We start from the raw sequence: 19,652 nt of genomic DNA on the forward strand, positions 1-19,652 counted from the left end.
CATCCTTCTTTTATCATTTGTTAGTTTTTCGGTATTTCCCTAATTCTTTTTCTTTATTTCTTAATTTTTTATTTCTTTTTATTTATTAATTATTATTTCTTTCTTTCTTTAATTCTTATCTTTTCTTTTTATTTATTTATTATTATTTCTTATTTCTGGAATAGCAAGCCGACGTCCCGTTTGGCTGACCTTTCCTAGTTTTTTTTTTTCCTTTTCGTCTAATAAATATATCCCCCCCCCGTCTTTGACGCCGGCGGAAGTGAAGACGGTCTACATCTCATGAATGGTATCAAAAGCCATTTCCAGTCATTTCTTTCTGTTTTGTTGTTACGATGACGTTTTCACTTCATAACAGACACGGATGTCTGTCAAGGCACACGAACGACGCGAAGCAGCAACTTTACTTAACAAGCTGTTTCCTCTCGTTGCTTTTCGTTACTAATCGTTACTCTACCAAAACTTCCCGTTGTGTTCACACAGCGGAAAGGAACTCTCCATATCGAAACTTCCAAGTTTCGCGAAACACTGCTTCGTAGTTTGAATAATAGAAGAGCTTAGCGACGCGCTCGCGTCGGATTTAAATTTTAAAGCTTCCACGTCTGCCGATCTGTACTTCAACTCGATGAGTTTGGTGTTTACTCAGTCATTCAGTGCTTAATCCGTTCAGGTTGGTGGAACAGACACTGCGAATCTTTTTCCTCCAACTTTTATTCGCTGGAAACATCCGCCCAAAGCCCTGCTGAGATGGGTTGCTTCACGCGAAATGGAACGCGAATTGGATTTGGCGAGGTACTGTAAAAGCGCTCGAAAGCGAAACACGTTAAAAAGGGGATACAACTAAATGTTTAGCTATTTTTGAGAGCAAAGTAGTTTCCTCGGAAGCGTAAGAATAGACTTTAAAGATGGATTTCGCGAAGGGATCATGCTACTTCTTTTGCTTTAAGGGAGGAATTCCCAAAGAGAATAGGAAGTGATGCCATAAGAGTCTTTAAAAGGTGTCCAGGATTAAAGCTCTCAGCTACTGAGAGGATGGTCCTTTGATGTGTAATGCTCACATAGCTGATGTGTGCACAGCTGCAGAATATGTTAAGAGAACTACCGAGTTGAAGATGATCGCGTTAGGATGACCATAAGACTATGACTATGACTCGCTGAATGTGTGCCCCCAGCGATTCCGACATTTTACACTCACTTGGTCGAAACTTTTGAACTACATGTTAACTTCATCATCATATATGTTCATCATCTCTCACCTGTTTGTACTTTCTGTGTGTAAGCGTACTGGGATAGCCAGTTTGACTTCGTCGAAACTCACATCCCCTTTTTTTTCTTTATCACATCCACATCACCGCATTAGGATGAAAAAAAAAATCCTGTCATTAAGACTATACTGGCTTAGTAGGGAGTACGCAAGCGAACAAAAACTACCACAACAGCAATCGGGACAATCAACTGGAACTACTTGATGATATCCGTCTTAGATGGTCACTGTAAGTATCAGTGTTGAGTGTTTCTGTGATGTGCAACGGCTATGTTCATCCCCACCCCCAGGACCCCTGCTGATCTTCCGTTTTTCCTAAGGCACTGGAATGATATTAACAAAATATTGGCCCTATTGATCTTAAAATACGACAACAGCATATCAACGAGAACTATACGAAGATGTAGTTCCAACCCTTTTTATGGGTGAGCCACTTCAGGACGCGTAATTGGTAAAATTCCAAAAGAACGTGGAAATTATCGAAGCTGAGGTTTGATACACAAACGAAAAGAAAAAAAAACAAAAAAAAACGCAAATCCAAAACTTTCGAAACCTTGGAGTATTGCGAAATCCAAACCAGCTAATCTTCGAAAAAGCCAGACCACACCACATTACCACCGGCAATGGGGTGGTGTATCGCACCCGATGAAGAAAATCCCCACTCACCGTCATTCAAATAAAGCTGTTGCTGCTGTTGCACCCACACTTTTTGACGGCGAGTCAAGTGCACCACCGATTACACCGTACTGGCACGACTTCCTGAGATAACTTGCCAAGGGGCCTTCTTCGGACAAGCGAGACACTCACTTGCCCTCTTAACATTCTCTCCGACATATTCTTCTCAACAACAACAACAAATAAGTTAATGATAATGAATGGGGAAATTCGCCACGTAAGGTGCGACCAACTACCCAAGGCACAATGGGGCAGGATGAGATGTATCCTGATGATGAGGTGATGAACGATGCTAAATAGGGTCAACAGTCAGTGGAGTCAGTAAGACATCAGGACGGTAGGCAAAACCACAGCACACAGGTACGCAGGCAGATGATAGGGTAGAGAGGAGACCAGTGTCCCGGAGGAAATTCTTGAAATACTCAAGAACTTGGCGATGGTCAATCTGGTTAGACCAAGGGCCGAGAATGGTTGCCAATGTGAATGGTGCGGCCGTGAGCGACTGCAGGCGACACTGTAGAGCTGCTCTTCGGGATGATGGCAGTCGAGGAGCACATGCTTGGTATCCGCCAAAACAGCACAGCGAGAGCAGAGCATCGAGTCAGAGCGGCCGATCAGATGCTATATATATATTCTTCTCAAGCACACACATACATTCAGGGAACGCGGCACATCTAATGGAATTGTCCGTTTGAGTGTTAGTCTCAGATCGGTTAATTTTAGTCATGTTGCCTCGATGCCGCTGGCCGCGCCCTCTGTGTGCATGTTGCATGCTCAGTCAATGCTCCGTTCTCTGTGTCCTCTACTAGCCACTACCAGCCCGAAGGAAATGCAAGTTTTGTTTTCTGAAAGACAATTCTTGCTGCTGCTCTCTATGGGCATGTAGCCACATGCAGTACACATGTGCAGAAACCGCCTGCGCGCTGCAGCTGGGCGGCAAGAAAGGCTACTTGCCGCTGCCGCCTGCGGTTTTCGCAGGTCTCAAGATATCAACGCTGACGACGCTGTCAACGTGCTGCAGACTGCGTGGGTGTCCATGAGAAAACAAGAGCGTGACGTAGTCTATGTTGACCACCTGATTGGACGAAGACGCGCGGCATGGAGCTGAAAATCGTGCACTGCGCGGTTGAGGAACAGTGGAACGCGGAGGCGGCTTCTCCCGTACCGCGGCAAGAATTTTCCGCTCCGCATACGCGTTACCGCGCGCTGTTTCCGCATGCCGTACGCGGCCTAAATGCTGGGCAGCTTTCCAAGACGGAGCTAGAATGATAGTTCTTCAGAGATAGATACAGAAAACGCCTGCACTTGACTGGCGTGCAAGAGATAAAAGAAAAGTTACACGCATGCGAACCACCAGGAACGTGTGCATACCCGTTTTTAATCGAATAAAAAAGAAAGAAAGAAGACCTGCGAAATTGCTCGAAGCCTCTATATAATCATTCACTTCGCTAACAGCGGCACGCACAAAAAATACACCTTAATTTTTTATGTGTAGGTACTTTGTCCCCTCAAGCACAGTTAGTGGACTCGGAAGAACCGAATCGGAACACGTAAAAAAAAAAGAAAAAGGAAAAAAAAGAGGAATGGAAGAGAAAAACAAATGTACACAAAATGGGTCAACTTCGCTAGCGATTCACGATTAAAAATGCGTAGTCGCAAGTAATTAACGATTATTAATTTAGCGACGCAAAAAATTACGTAGGAAATGAAAGAGAAAGCTACGTGGAGGAGATGAGGAGTGGAAGTGAACTGCTTCCCGGGGTTTCTTCATTGGTCACCTTTCATTAGCAGTTTGGGAATTGGAAAAGCGGAGCTGGCGCAAAGTCGGGCCGTTTTCTCCTCTCCAGGGGGTGATTTGCTAAGCGTGCGCTTATCTTGGTGAAACACGACCCAAGAAGACTCTTGCGTCGTTTGAGATATGTTGGGATACGAAATTTGGAGATGTTCTGCCCCAAGCCTTTCATCATCTGATTTTCACTACCGTTTTTCGTGTACCACGTTCTGGGTGCAGCCAAAGCTGTAGAACGGTTGTTCTACAATACAATACAATACAATACAAAATACAATACAAAATAGAAAATACAATTTCCAGCAGTAGGATAGAATCTAACACTCGGAAGGAATTTTGTGAACGTCACGATGGTCATGTTGAAAAAAGCTCTCTGTTCATTATCAGATAACGCGACTTCGTGCTTATGGCTAGCTTATGGGTAGTACGTATGGGTATTAACTAAGTTGACGGCAGAACACGGCTTTTCGTTCTTCGCATAATGAACAGGAACTATGAATACACTGCAGAAACTACAGTGGTATATCGTAAATTATTCGCAACGATGTGTTTTTATATTTGTTATTATATTTTACGAAAATCGTTTACCGAAAGTAAAAAAAAAAAAAAGAAAATAAGGAAGAGAGGCCGGTCTGCCTGCCGAGATTCCGAAAAACGAATATGCGATAAAATATTTCATACAATAGTTATCTAGCATTGCAGTTATCCGAACCGCTAGCAACATCGCTAGCAACATGGCTCAGCGCGTTACCAACTAATCCGGAATGCGATCACAGTGGTCCCTGTTCATTTCCTCTTCTGGAGGATATCAACTAATTAGTCGCGTAAATTATTCATCAACTCTTAGGCCAGAAACTTGACGAGAGGACACGCTAGCATGAAGGAAAGTCAAACTCCCCAAATAGGTTGTTGCAAGACGACGTACAAAGCATGTGAATGAAATTACGTTTGCATGATTACCAGCGAAGTAATAATATGTAATGACGTTGCGAAGATAACAGCCTCCCATAAACGACGGCGTTCGAAAGATGTCAATAAACCCGATCAACGCCGGCAACGAACGTGTCTATCCTGGCATATGAAATTCCCGTAATGGGAGCACAATCCGGAGAAAAGGGAGCACGAGAGAGCAGTGGAGACTGCTTAAGGAATTCCCGTCCATTTCCAATTATGTAGATTACACAATTAAGCGGGCATTCGAGCTTCTCCGAGACTTGGAACCAATTGCCTCTACTTAATCCACCCATGCTTCAGCCTGCAGCTTTAGGCGGGATGGCATTTTAATTACAAAGGTACAGTAGGTTTTCTCCGTTCAGCCTCGTCTTAGGTGCGTGTCGACACTAACGTGAAAATAATGAGCTAGGCGGACCCGATAAAAGCGCGGGCGTTAAAGGAGATTGTCGCCTTCTCTTATCATTTTGTTTGTTGCTCGGACTGGCGGGACTTTTGCGTATAGCGCAACTAACGGAATCCTTATCGGTAAGGATGGAAAATCTCACATATATAAGTTGTATATTTTTCTTTTATTAACCCTTCCTTCCTTCTTTCTCTTCCTTCTTTCCTTCCTTTTCTTTCCCCCTCGTTTTCTTTTTTCGGAATGGCAAGCCGGCTCTTTGCCGATAGTTTCATGCTGTAACAGCGGCATGTTCCAGCGGGATAAGGCGTCCGCTCCTTCGTAGTAGCTGAGGTCGTGCTGAATACTTGGAGGTGGTGGGTTCGAATCCCACCACCGTCTGTGCTGTCTGAGGTTTTTCCTGGCTTTTCTGAAGACTTTCCTGACGAATGGCCACACAGTCCCCCTGAAGTCGGCCCAGGACGCATAGTAACCCCCTGTCCCCCTCTCCTTCCTGCTGTCCTCTCTCCATCTGTCCACGCCTGTACGCCGCTCATAGCCACAGTTGCTTCGCGGCGCTAACACGGAAATAAAAAAAGAAAAAGCTTCATGCAGCCCACCAGCGTTTTGGTCCCGCTTTGTAATGTCACGTGACCTGTCACGCGCCACGTGATCTCCGGATTGTGTTTGGGGTACGCTGAAATTATCTAACGTCCACAGTAACAGTGCAAAGAAATAAAATAAAACAAACGATTTCACAAAACGTTGAAAGGATCTCAATAAACATTTCATAGCGCGTCAAAAGGAGTTTTGCCAAATATTTACCGCCGGCGATGGTCCTACACTACTGGTCGTACACTATACTGGTTTGTCTTCCTTCCCGTTTGTGTACCTGCTTACGTCGAGGTGCTTCATGTCCGCACGTGGAAGTTTTTTTTATGGATGGCGTGCCCTATTGGGCTGCATTCGGTTGATGGACGTCCGCGTTGGGGCTGCAGCGCATCAATAAACCTTACGCATGAAGTGATTAATTATCCGCGCACCACAGCACGTGTACAAGGAAACAGGGGTCTGTGTGTAAGAGAGAGGGTGAAAGGAGGAGTAAGCAAGTGGGGAATTGACGAGAGAAGAAAACGGGCCACGTAGGATACAAGATATTTGTATATCTCGCTCAAATATATCCTGCTTATTCTTAAACATATCCGCGCCAGCCGTACGTGTTGTTTATAGAAAATACAAATAATAAAAGTAGCTTAAGTAATAAGTACAGTATAAAAAATAACGCTCATTTTCTACGATCGGTTAAACGTGAGAATTGACCAACCACCTCACATCGTTACGATTCTGCTCGATTTTTGACGTGACGATTTTGCAGCTGGATAATTGAAGGCTGTCATTTCGCGAACGTTAGCGTGGCCGACTTCTGCATAAACACAATTTTTTTTTTTTACCTCGAAGGTAAAGGTTCGTTTAGGTTTGCGGAAAGCAGTCTTAGAAGATAATTTATGCAACGCGAAATTAGCCGATGCGGGCCCACAAATATGGACGAAGCAAACAGGTAACCCTCGAACGCCCGCAATCAACGGAATCAAGCAACTCAGGAAAAAGGGTATGTCAGCACCTTCTTCTTGAGTTGCTCGAATTCGTTGCTTGATGACTTATGCGCTTGAAGGCATACATCATTCCTAGTGCTACGCATCTCCAACCTACGATTTCCTTCTACCTCAGTTCGGCGTAAAAAATATAAACAGCACATCTCCACTAATTAGAAGCTTTGCTTCTTTTCTTGTTCGTCCTTCTTCGCTCCTCTCCACCCTGAAGATGATTGATCAGGTTTATATTAGAGCGTACTTCCCATTCCCAATTATCGCCGGCAGTTTGCACACGTGCACCCCTCCTTCAGTAAATAGTAAAGGTAGTAGTAAAGGTAATGTACTGTATTGTTTGCGTGAATCATGGACGTGTGCAGCAGCTCCTCGATCCTTCCCCTCAATGGCCTCGGTGCCAATTAGTACATGAGCAATTCTCCACATGGAAGTCCGCACTGATTCGGTACTTATTGACGAAAAGGTTACATGTAGCATCTACAGCACACATAGCACATGCATTTCTACACATAGTGATGTTCCTATTTCATTTTGAATATTTTACCTGAGTAGCGAGGCACATACAGGGTGTTCAAAATTAAGCTTTCACGAGCGCTACGCAAACACAGCGATGACAGGAAACCGGATGATAACGTTACGCTACTTGTGTAAGAAACAGGTGCTGCTAATTATGTAGCACCTATTTCTTACTCAAGGAACAGAAAAATAGCACCAGTTTTCTTTTGTCCGCCTATTTATAAAGTGCTAGTGAAAACTTAATTTTGAACAGCCTGTATTTATTGGTGAGTTCGCGCAAATGCACAAAAATAACGAGAAATTGTTTGTACTTGCCGGTGCTGTGGTCCTTTATTCAGCGACCGAACTTTAATAATAGTGTACATTTGTGTTGAAAGATGACCGTACACATCGTTAATTCTGCATGTGAAGATGTAATGCTTATGCAGATGTATATGAGAAGGATTCTGAGCAACACACCGCAGAAGAAACTCAGCAACCTGCATATTACGGAACATAGAAGTATACGTCTAATAAAGAACGTAGAGACCATAATAGCGCTCTATACTACAATTGATGGTAGCAGAGCCATGGTTGCATGACGTAGACCAAAAGCATAGGCAGAGCCGATATACAGGCACAGATACCGGCGAAGACGAGATTGCACAGGACCACCACAACATGCCATGACGTAGCCTGGAAACGGAAACACAAACAGACATAGGCAGAAACAGCGAAGTAAAGCACAGCAGGTAGCCTAGCATGACAACCACGACGCTGCTGGATACAGCCTCGGATTATCAGGAAAGACAGATGGGAGACTGACTTTAGGATCAGTAGTCAGCAAGGCTGGTAATCAGGAAATGCTATGCCAGCGCGAGCATGTATCACGGCCTGCTGTAGCAACAGATATTTGCACAGTGCGTTTCTTGGCGTCTCTCTTCTTCTCTTTGGTGTGCAATATTTTCTTCCGGGATGTATTTCCAGGAGGAAAGATGAAAGTCACTGAAAAGGTTAGCCAGCTGTAGGGATCGAACCCACATCTTCTGGATTGCCGGTCCAGGGCTCTACCAATTGAGCTAAGCTAACACGCCTCTCCAGCGACTTTCGGAGAGGCGTGTTAGCTTAGCTCAATTGGTAGAGCTCTGGACCGGCAATCCAGAAGATGTGGGTTCGATCCCTACAGCTGGCTAACCTTTTCAGTGACTTTAATCTTTGATCGTTGATTTCTTAGGCAATTTGAGGCTTTGTTTGTATCTGTCCCCTCTATGTTGTTCCAGCCTCAGAACATCAGTTTATCTCTTGTATTTCCAGGTTTCGCTATTTTATCTCACTAAATCAATTGAAGCGTTTACAATAATCCAGGTTGCACATTGCTTACAACGATACGCCACACGATGTTGATATTTTTAACAAATTTTCTCGACTAGAGGAGTTCTGTTAAGCTATTGGCGTGATTCTAATGCCTGATGTTGTTTTTACTGGGATGCTTCTTGTTCGCTCGCTGGCATCTTGCTCCGCTCTGGTTCGGCCTCGTTCTTGAAGTTCAATGAAATGATGTCTTCCCGGGGTGTGGAACTAAGGACACCCGTAAGGAACCCGCATCACTATTCACGCTCTGTTGCAAAAGCGGAACAACATTACGACTGCTCGCTAAAAGAGCCGAGGAGAAACATATCGCTTGGTCGCTTCTCCTGCATACATGGGTGCGGCGCAGAGAAAGCACGCTTTACAGAAGATGGCTGGGAAAGAAACGTTCACGTTTACTTGACTCAGCGTTTGTAGAAACGCATTCAACAGAATAGTGAGCCGAGTGAATATTCACTCAACCATCTAAGTTCTCCTAGGATACAGTCAGAAATAATGACACAGTTCTTCGTCGCTTTAAGTGTGGGCTGTGATGAGATCGCGCAGCGGCGTTCCTATCGTTCCACTAGTTTGTTCACGTTATGTATAAGGAAAATATGGATACATCGCTGTATCACATCGAATTCTAATCCGTCATTTATGAAATTTGCGATGCATTTAGGTGAAACGGCAGAGAAACTCGAGCTGCCAATATCTAATACCCCTGTCACACGGGCATTTCGATCCTTCTCGAATCCGATCTGCATCGAACTTCCCGAGCACGCTCGAGTTTTGACGCTGCTACACGGCCACTTTCAATGCGCATTGAATGGTTGACCTGTGCAAATGAATAAACGGAACTCATTAATTTCGCGTTTCCTATATAACAGCGATATTAGTGGTAATTTATCGTATACCGATGTAAGCATCATTTGTAGCTTCGCGCGCATGTCCGTCTTAAGTTATGACAGTTCACCGGGGTCGAGGATGCAAATGGCGGCCGTCGAGCAGTCTTGAAATTCTCAATCCTGTTATGGGAACTGTCTTGAGTCAAGCAGGATCAAAGTTCGATCCTGCTTGGAAGTGGCCGTGTAGCACCATCCGATCTGCATTGGGTTCAAGCAGGTTCGGTCGAGCAGGATCGAAAATGCCCGTGTCACAGGGGTATAATATGAATTGAATCTCTTCCTAAATCGAATATTCGCCGCGGCAGCACATGATCTGTAAAGCACGCCATTGAGATATTCCTTTTCACTTACTGCTGCTTACATTCATTTAATTCCTTGCCCAAAGGGTCCACCATATGGCCACACATACCTCCCGTCACAGTCCGTTGTCCCTTGTCCCGTTGTTATCCCTCTTAGTAACATATAACACAAAAACAACAGCCTAAAGCTTGGACCTATAGTCTTCATCTAATCAAAATGAGGATAAGAGTCACATTGTACGTCGATGAATACTGCGATACGGGATTCCAGGTTGCGCTACGCTAACTCTCACCCTCGGCACAACAAAAGATTGCGGGAATATTCCGGAAATAAATTGCCACCCCCAAGTCCTTTCCTTCTCCCGTCTTATTTCCTCACTGAATTCATTCATTCGGTCCCACATCGTCGTGCGTTTTATCTTTTTGCGAGTAGTTTTCTTCGCAGTCATTTTTATTCTCCATACTATTTACGTCTCGGAATGGATCTCGCTGATGATACGACTGAAGTACGAGCAAAAATATTAGTGCACATTCACTCTGAAAACAGCTTTTCTTTTAATGCACGAGCTTGTACTTTTCTGTTTCGCTCGGTGAGTTGGAGACAAAAAGGTACAACTTTGCCCTTTGTTTTTTATTTATCAGAATAATCTTTCGAATTATAACAAATTTGTCGCGCGTATTCCTACTTCGAAGAAATGGCCTCAGTTCAGTGAATCTTCATTTTCATGCTCCCACTATTCCATTTGCGTCAGACAGAGTTTGAGTTCCTCTCTTGCTGCTGCAAGCAATTTCTGCAGCCTTTTTCTGCAGTCTGCTTTACGGCTCAGTGGCAGTAAATGAAATTGGACATAGTTTTAATTTGCGTCGCTGTGGGGGGGGGGGGGGGCGAGGTGTTGGCTCTCGTCGAGAGTGCGACAGAGGGATTTGCGCTTTGGGAGTGATTACGTGAAGCGTGCAGCTGGAACTCATGCCCAGCGGTGTGGTATCAACATCTCGCGGGTGCTGTTTGTGATTGTGTAGTGTAATTGAATGGGTGGAAGAGGTTGTACCGGAAGGATTATCTTGGAAGTAGCAGAGCCCAGAAAAGTTTTTCGAAAGCCTTTTGCCTCTGATTAGCACCGTTTAACTTTGATATACGCTGTCAGGCCCGACTTATTTACTGAAAGTACAGAGCTGCTTGCGGACACCTAACGAGCAGCCCTCGAAAGGAGCACAAAAGGGTTATTTTTATGCTCCCGCGAAAAACAAAAATGTAGTATTGGAGTAATGGTGTATCTGAACCTAGGAGAATATTACGCTCGCTACTACCAAGCGTTTCGAGGCACGTGAAAGTTGAGGATTACGAGTGTTATGCGAAGTGAGTTAGGGTGCCTCAATACTAGTTCGCTCTGCATATGCTGAAGACAACCGCGTCGTCTGCTACGAATTTCCGCCATCTTGACTCCGATGCACAGCATCGCTCGCGATGCGCTCATAAAGGCGTTCCTATACGCGTAGCGACACACTACATTTTAGAGTTGAGTAAATACATAGCAGAGGAGGTTTACAGGTAATACAGGTTTACAGGAAATCGGTATACAGCATTCATGCGTGGTAAGCATGGGAGCCTAAATGGCGGATTTGCGGCATTCGCTTCTTCAAAGCGTGACTCCGCCATGTACAGAGGGAGCTAGTATTCAGGCACCCTGAAGTGAGTCATCCTGTGGCGGCATCTCACGTGTGTATGTGGACAAAAGGCTGTCCACGCTTCCTGTTCCGGTACAGTAACAGAATTTGCGTAAGTCGGTGCCGGAATGGCATATGCGAACTGTAAAAACAACAACAAATAAATCGCGTCTATGACGTGGGGTGATTCACCGCTCGAGAACAACAGCAACAATGCTGCAACAACAACTGTAACAATGCTGCTGGAAAGAGGTAACTTTCGAGCGGTTATAATTCGCAGGCTTTTGAACCAGATTATTTCAAAACCAATTTATTGCACTCTTGCGACTTTTGGCACAATTCAAGGTCATTTCTGTGGAGTCGCAAGAAACGTGCTTTCTCTCTCGCCCTTAAATGCGAGGGGGAACAAGAGCTACTGCCTTTTCTCCCATGCATTTAAGGGGCAAGGGAGAAGCGTTCGCGTCGTCGGAGCGTCAATAATTACATGCAAATCTGACCTTTTCGGAGACAGTTACGGACATTTCGTTGATCCTTTTTTTGAAAACGGCAATGGTGTCGGGGCGTCAAAAGGAAGATGTGTCGTCATTGCGTCGATGCGCCGTCCTTTATAATTGAAAAGCTAGTGAGACCATATAAGGAACCCAGTTTTGCCTGGAACGGGAAAAAAGAACTATCTTTCGTAAAATTCTGTACATAGTTCTATGCTAAATACTTCAATTGCTAAACGCCCAGGTATTAATTCGTACATTCTGAGCACATTGCATTGTTTATTTACTTACATATTTACTAAGTATTTACGATACTCTTTCAGATAAGTACCAGTTATCGACAGACGGCGACCTGGTAATCGACAGAGTTGACATGGCGGATGCGAGAAGGAAATACAAGTGCGTTACCAGGAACCTCTTGGTTGGCGATACTGTTTCGAGTTCCAGATGGGGACAGCTCTTCGTTACAGGTAAGCATCCTCTCCTTTCAAAGGTGTGAGAAGATTGCTGGTTTCGAGTGAGCTATGTGTAAAGGACCGTCTGACACGGTACGTATTTCAATGCGTGAAACTGGGCTTATTCCTCCCTGCGTAAAATTTCGCGCACAACACCGGTTTTCCCTGCGTGCTACAGCGCGTCATGAGGGTCTCGAGTTTCACGTACCCCGTATAGCCGTGGACCCGCAATGACCAACAGAAACGAGGTTCGACAAGCAGCCACGGTTCCGTTTCCAGTAGCTATGCTTCCTCACTCTTTCGCACGGCCACAGATTTTGCAAGAGGAAGAGGAGATGCTTTGCGGATGCGGGCTTCCTTGGAGGGGGGGGGGGATATATGCTTATTAAGAAATAAAAGAAAGGAAAGGTTAGCCACGCAGAGAGCCGGCTTGCTAATAAAAAAAAAGATATATATATAGAGAGAAAAGGATAAAAAAAACGTTAAAGAAAAAAAGGAATGAAAGGAAAAGGAAAGGAAGAAAGAAGAAGAGACACTAGAACAACGCTTCCTGGATTATGCAGGCCTCTTTCACGTAGCCGGCACTGATAGATCTAAACACGCTTGAAGCTTCGACCATGAGTAACGCATTTTTCGGCGAGTTTCACCGATTCATTTGGATCGGGTGCCCGAATCCGCAGCGGAGCAACACACCCGGTACGGAGGAACCGAAACCGCATTCACCGAACGAAGAACAACCGTGCTCCAACCGAGAGCCTGCCGGAAGTCGTTGCGCGCATCCGGACAAACTCAGGGAGTCGACCCTGCAGCTCTTGCTGCCTGCTTGTTGCCCAGCCTTGCGAAATGCGGAACAACAGCGCTCTGTTGGACTTCCGGCCGAATCCGAGAAGAAGAAAGTGCACTCCGTGGTGAAACGAGCTGGTCTACCAGCTGAACACGCGAATCAGCTCCGGATCAAGCATGAAACACGCGTTATCCGCTGAGGAGCAAAAACATTATGCAAAAAGCAAAAATCCTTATGGAGACAGCACAAGGACCCTCACCATTAACCATTTCGGTGCTATATATATATATATAAAATGAAAAAAAAAAAATAGCTGGAGCTCTTTGGCTGCACGTATAGCATATGTTTGTAACTCAAACGTCACCATGCCAGTACTGGACACCTGTTTCGGCCTTGTTGGGCCATCATCAGCAGTACGCAGGCAGGCAACGTTTGAGTGGATGGCGTCACGTACGTGACCTTCTGACGCCATCCACTCAAACGTTGCCTGCCTGCGTACTGCTGATGATGGCCCAACAAGGCCGAAACAGCTGTCCAGTACTGGCATGGTGACGTTTGAGTTACCGGAGCTCTTATAGCCGGAGCAGGGTGCTTCCTTTCATCAACGAATTTTCATACAAATGGGGAGTTGCCTTAGGGCCGTTTTATTTTTGTCATTGGATTACTCGACAGGGCTGCTACTAGGAAACCAATTGTTTGCTCATTTAGGGAACTAATTAACGGATATTTTAATCTACTTTTTAATTATTGACTTTAGGGAGCACATTGCAATTGCAGTATTAAAGCCTGATCACAATATGATCCGCTCGAACTACTGACGAAGCGAGAGGACAGCAGGAAAGAGTCGAGAATAGTGGGGGGGCAGTATGCCTCCTGGGCAGACTTCAGGGGGAACTGTACCAACATTCGTCGGGGCAGTCATCGGATGACCCAGCGAAAACCTCAGACCCTGAACTTCGAACCCGTGTGACCTCCCAGTCTCGGCGTGGAAAGCGATCATCCTAACCACTATGCCACGGGAGCTAGTATTTCTAGACATAGTAGCGAACAACCCACGAAAGCAGAGTAGTAGGTCCAAAACTTGTTACCAACCTCTCTGAGTAGTATTCTTGGTTTATTTTTGTATTATTATTTCCTTTTTCTTTTCTTTTGCTTTGAACTCTACCAGTGGAGGCCGCCAGTAGTGGTTGCCTATAGGCCTTCTCGTGTTCATTAATGCACGAAATGCGCGGTCCATGTCTATATATGGAGACATGGAGACAGCATCGTTTGCTAATATGCCCGACTTGATGTTTTTCGTACCACACGTGGAATAAGCTTGGATCATTTTGAACGATGAATAATCAGCAACAACTTTATTTTAATCATGACTGCGGTGTTTCATCGCCAAAGGGAAATGCGATAAATATTGAATTTCTATCTCGTATGACAATTGACTAGTGCGCCTGGAATTAAGTAGTTGGGCAACATGTTTAAGAGAGCATACCTGATCGAAATTTTTATTTAGATCAAACATGCTGCTTCCACACCTTGGATTAGAGTGTGGTATGAGCACGTTCTTTTTCTTTCTTTTTCCTTTTTGTAATGCTTTTCATCTTCATCGCATGCGCTTCGTGATTTTTTTTTTTTTTTTTACGCGAACGCACTGCAGTTTGGTCGTCTCTCGAGGCAGCTTTGTTTTGTGATGTTTTGAGGATACGCCTCTGTATTACGCGCAGGAGTAATCATGTTAGTTTCCTGCTTGTAACCGTCCACTGAATTTCGATTTTTAAAATCAGGTGCTATGGTTTCTCTGAATTGCCGGGTAAGATCAGGTGATAATAGACCACCCGCTGTTTGGGAACAGTCTACTATGTCACAACGCCAGATGTCGCGATCCGTCGTTGGCAAAATAAAGCCACGTGACTTGGCTGCCCCCCTCATCACATGAGTTGTTTTCATGGTTGTTTCCGATGGTGGATGTTATTGCGCGAAGGAGATAAGAAGGAAACCTTCATGTGCAAGGCAGATACTACCCTGACCTCACTTCACCAAAACGCGAAAACCACGAAGTTACACGACGGCAACAACCACGGGCGCTTGTTTTGCCAACGATGCACTGTTTTCCAACCTCATGATATCTTGATGTGAGGTGCCGAGGAGGGTGGTCTATTGCGTGCACGGGTAGAAAAAAAACTCTAAGTTATCGAAGTAATTAAAGAAAAACGAACATTACCGCGTTAAACGATATTGATATATTGGTTGGATGAGTTTCGCGTTCGACGCCTATTCTCGATTTTAAGTATAGTACCGTAACACGTCACGTGCAATGCCACAATAAAAAAAAAGGAGCGTTCCTTCGGAGATATATTTATTAGAATAAAAAGAAAAGGAAGAAAATGGGTAAAGATGATCTCGAACGCAATGCCCTGGTAAGCTCGCGTTAATACAAAATACAACTACAACTGCCAGGGCGCTGTCTCCGCAAGATATATATGTCGGTCCCCCTTCCTCCGAAGCAGTGTTCAACCAAGAGTCCGTCGGAAGTCGGACCTTCCCCTCCGTTTCTTTTTTTTTTTTTACATTAAACATGCACTCCTCCCCCCTCCCCCTGATGTTCAACGATAAAATCATAATATTCTAAAACAGAAACATGCTGCACAATGTCTCCAAAAACTACGCCGTCTACACCCCGTACAACGCAATCCATCACCCTATGAATGAGAACGGTCATGCTCCACCGTACACAACATCCGGCTTGCACTATCGTATTTATTACCGCCACGCGATACTATATATACTGCCTTCCGAGACTGTCAGTGTGCTCTTTCCTTTCACGTTCCTGCGCTATGTTCGTAAAAGTTTCCTCCACTGTATACATACATATTCCGCGCGAACAATAAAACGAATAACTCCTTGTATTTCGCGAATATATTACACGTCTTCCGAGAACGTGAGATGTTTTTTATTGCTACAGTCTGACCCCTGAGAAATTTGTTTCCGATTTTGGGCGCTCGCGTCGAGGCTGTTGATCCTTTAGCGCCGTTGCTACCGCAGGCACGTTTCCTCTACGTGAGATCGTAAAATGGCTCGACGAATAAAGCTTAGCGGTATCGGGAGTCAAACGCTTGGCATCTGATGTGAGAAGGGTTTCCTTCGGGGAGGAGGAGGAGGAGGAGGCACGGGGGGGGGGGGGGGGGGCTTGTGTTCTGTTCGCGGCGTTTTGACAACCAGACTCTGTTTGTGTTCGCAATTGTGTGTGCGTCGTATGCCCGTTAATGTGCGAACATTCTATCCTGTCGCGACGTGACGCCGAATGAGTGAGAGCAAAAAGAAAAGAGAATATACGTGGAAGGGGCGATATACGCCCGATAATCCTAGTGTTGCGAACTTTTGAAAGGATCAAAAAGACTTATAAACTATTATCGATGTTGCTGGCGTTAAGTAATCGCACGTAAATAGCTGTGGAAGGCTGCGTGTGCGTGTGAATGTGTGTATATTGCTTCATGTTGGCGCGATCCGCTTCATACATGTAATACAGGTTAGAGTAAACATATGTGCGGCGTCGATCACACACGCATTCACAAAATGGGGGGGGGGGGGCATGTTTATTGAAAAATTAAAGGGGGGGGGGAGCCTCGGTATTGCGTAGCCGACTAAATGGCTGAGACATGGCAGTCTACGGTAACAAGTGTTTCAGCCACTTGACACTCCTAATGTTATCATGGTTATTCGCAATCTGCTCCTATAGATAAGCGTGTCGTGCGTCATCTTGGATAAAAAGTTTAATCGCTTAATACCAAACAAACAAACTTTGGCTGCGTTCCAATACCTCGCGCCCGCGAAGCCGCCTGACTAGGCAGCTGAGTAGACCCCTTTGCTTGTCACTATTGGAACAGGCTTGCCTAGCCGAGGCGCCTATGGCGCCATCTCGATGCTCGCGCAAGAAATGCGTACGGCGCAAGCGCAGCAGGACTCTAATGCGCTAAGTTTGTAGGACATCGTGCATAAACTGTCACCTTCACAACTAAACATGTGTTGCAACTCTCTACGCAGTTTTAAAAAAAACATACCACTATGTGCAACTTTACATTTAAAGCCAGCAGAAACAGCGGGCACGCTGGTACCGTCAACGCGCGTCTCCATCCCGACTGTCAGATGGTCAGGCGTATAACTAGACTACATAGATGCGCACTAGGCGGTAGCCGACTGAATAGCGGACTAAGCGAGATTTGGAACGAGACTTAACATGGCGGCACTTCCGGTTAGACCGCTAGGCAGTCGACTAACCCGGGTATTGGAACGCAGCCTTTATCTTCACCCTTTCACTGTTTAGAAACAGAAGGCACAACCTGAAGTTGTCTTACGGATCCCAGCGTCAGCGGCTACATGTGGCGCCACGCTGTGTCACTCATTTCAGTTGAACCCTTTCACTGTTTACAAATAGTGAAAGGGTTTAACCCAAATGAGTGACGGGGCTTGGCGCCACACGCAGCCACTAACGCTGGGAACCCTAGACACCTTCCAGTTTTGCCTCCTGTTTGTAAACAGTGAAAGGGTGAATATATCCGTATCAAGTGCCAGCGAGCAGGATCCTGTCAAAATGGTGTGATGTGATGTAATAGAAGAAGAAGACAAAAATGAAATGGATGACACCGGACTTCTTAATGGGAAAAGCGCGGGGGTGTGGGATTTCTTGAATTGAGCTGTCGGTAATTAATGTTGGAACAAGCTGAACCAGGTCAACACCATTGATCATACCTGAGTATGTGTGCATTAGGTTTTAATTCCCGACTAGAGAAGACACCCAGCACCGTAATCAGAAGGGTATATTCAGGTGGTAAGATAGAATGTACTTGGCCTACTTGTAGCCAGTGTTCTACTATCCACCCCAAGTAGCGAAGTAACAGTACTTCACTTAATCGTAGCACCGTACTGGCGTCGCTGCAAAATCATCGACTCGGTCTCCCGCGGAAAGGACTTTCCCGCAGTACGCAAACTCTGCGCTTCAGCTTGCGAACAAGAAGCGCTTTCACTAAATCACAATTATTCAAGATTGGCTCTCTAGACAACGCAAACTGCATACATTGTCAGCAAATTGAAACTATCGAGCATATCCTACTGCATTGCTGTGCATACGCTGCGGTGCCGGAGAAATACCTTGGCCATCGCAGGAACTGCACGGTGGATGATGTCCTACATCCCAAAGGCTCTTCCACGGAAAGAGACTCCAAAATTCGCAGCCTCGTCTACTTTCTCCAGGAATCTGGCCTCGCTCAAAGGCTATAAGTACTGCTCGGAGTTCTCGGCAACTCTGCAGTGACAGCCCTAAATTTTAACTTTCCGCCGTCATCATTCCTTCATCTGTCATCACACCATATCACCTCATCCTGGCTACAGTCGTGACGCAGACCACATATACGTGAGGCCAATAACGGCAAGCCGGTTCTTCACCACCACCACTACCACCTAGAGAAAGTGACGGATAATAAGAAAGTCGTGACTAGAACACACATGTGGGCAAACATACCACATCCCCTACTCCGAGTCCCATCTGGCGTTTTCGTTGACTGCCTACTTTTCCATCCCTGTCTGATTTCTGAACTTCTGCTGACTTTGTTCCTCTGTCATGATTTCTGCTAGCACAGCATGCATTCAATTTCGTCTCTCTCTCTCTCTCTCTCTCTTTTTTTTGCATTCCAGCTTTAACTCCAACAGACATGAAGGTCAAGTTAGAGTCACTAAATAAGCTAAACTATAAGCTAAATAGCTTATTTAGTGATTCTAGCGACGTATTCCGAGTAGTTTAGACTGTTGCATGTACTTTCTGCGATGATGATGAGCTTTCGAAAGAAAAGAAAAAAAAGCCTAGTAGTAATAATAACATAATAATTTAAGCCGCCACAAGGTAAGAACCGACCGCCGAACAACCTGAGGTCAACCAGTCTGCCAGGTATAACAGTACGATAGCAGAGACAGGAAATCAGTTTCTTTAAAAATTATATAACTAGCGCTAAATGATAGGCTTATGTATTACAAAATTACTTAGGTATTAAAATTACTTATTATGTAAAGTTACATATATCATATTACATATTATTTGTGTAAATGCAGCAAAATACGCCACGTCAGGCCCGTATGCCACACTAAATGTGCCCAGTGCCCGCAACCGTGTCATTGTGAAAGTTGCTAACCATTTTTCGTGTTATATGGAACGAAATGCATGCTTAAGGCCTGAATGAAAAGTTCATTGGAAATGCATGCTTAAGGCCTGAATGAAAAGTTAATTGGAAATTCCATGCTGGGTATGCACGCAAGTGACATTTCCCAGGTCCGCCGCAGTTTATATGAGGCTGCACTTCACGATACAAAATCCTACCACCCCGAGTGCAACTCTACCCTCAACGATACGTCGCGATAAAAACATAACGGGATTAATGCTTGAGGCTTCCTTCCCTGGGGAGACTGACTTTATTCTACACAGCTTATTCGAAAATGAAATTCAAGAGGATCCCGAGATTGCCGTCTAGGTGAGTGGTAAGTAAACAGAGCGATATGACAACAACA

At 45.0% G+C, this 19,652-nt stretch overlaps 1 protein-coding gene and 1 non-coding gene across 2 annotated transcripts in view; both read left to right on the top strand.

Moving 5' to 3' along the window:
- LOC135393811 (cell adhesion molecule Dscam2-like) overlaps nt 1-19,652 on the top strand; it is a 306,350-nt gene that overhangs the window by 215,068 nt on the left and 71,630 nt on the right. The window contains exon 4 of the mRNA XM_064624091.1: nt 12,191-12,337. Coding sequence (XP_064480161.1) covers nt 12,191-12,337 — 147 coding nt within the window. The remainder of the gene's footprint in view (nt 1-12,190; nt 12,338-19,652) is intronic.
- On the top strand, nt 8,280-8,352 carry Trnaa-ggc (transfer RNA alanine (anticodon GGC)). The gene has a single exon. It is a non-coding gene; the product is annotated as a tRNA-Ala (tRNA).

The sequence above is a fragment of the Ornithodoros turicata genome, chromosome 5 (assembly GCF_037126465.1).
Source record: "Ornithodoros turicata isolate Travis chromosome 5, ASM3712646v1, whole genome shotgun sequence".
Lineage (NCBI taxonomy): Eukaryota > Metazoa > Arthropoda > Arachnida > Ixodida > Argasidae > Ornithodoros > Ornithodoros turicata.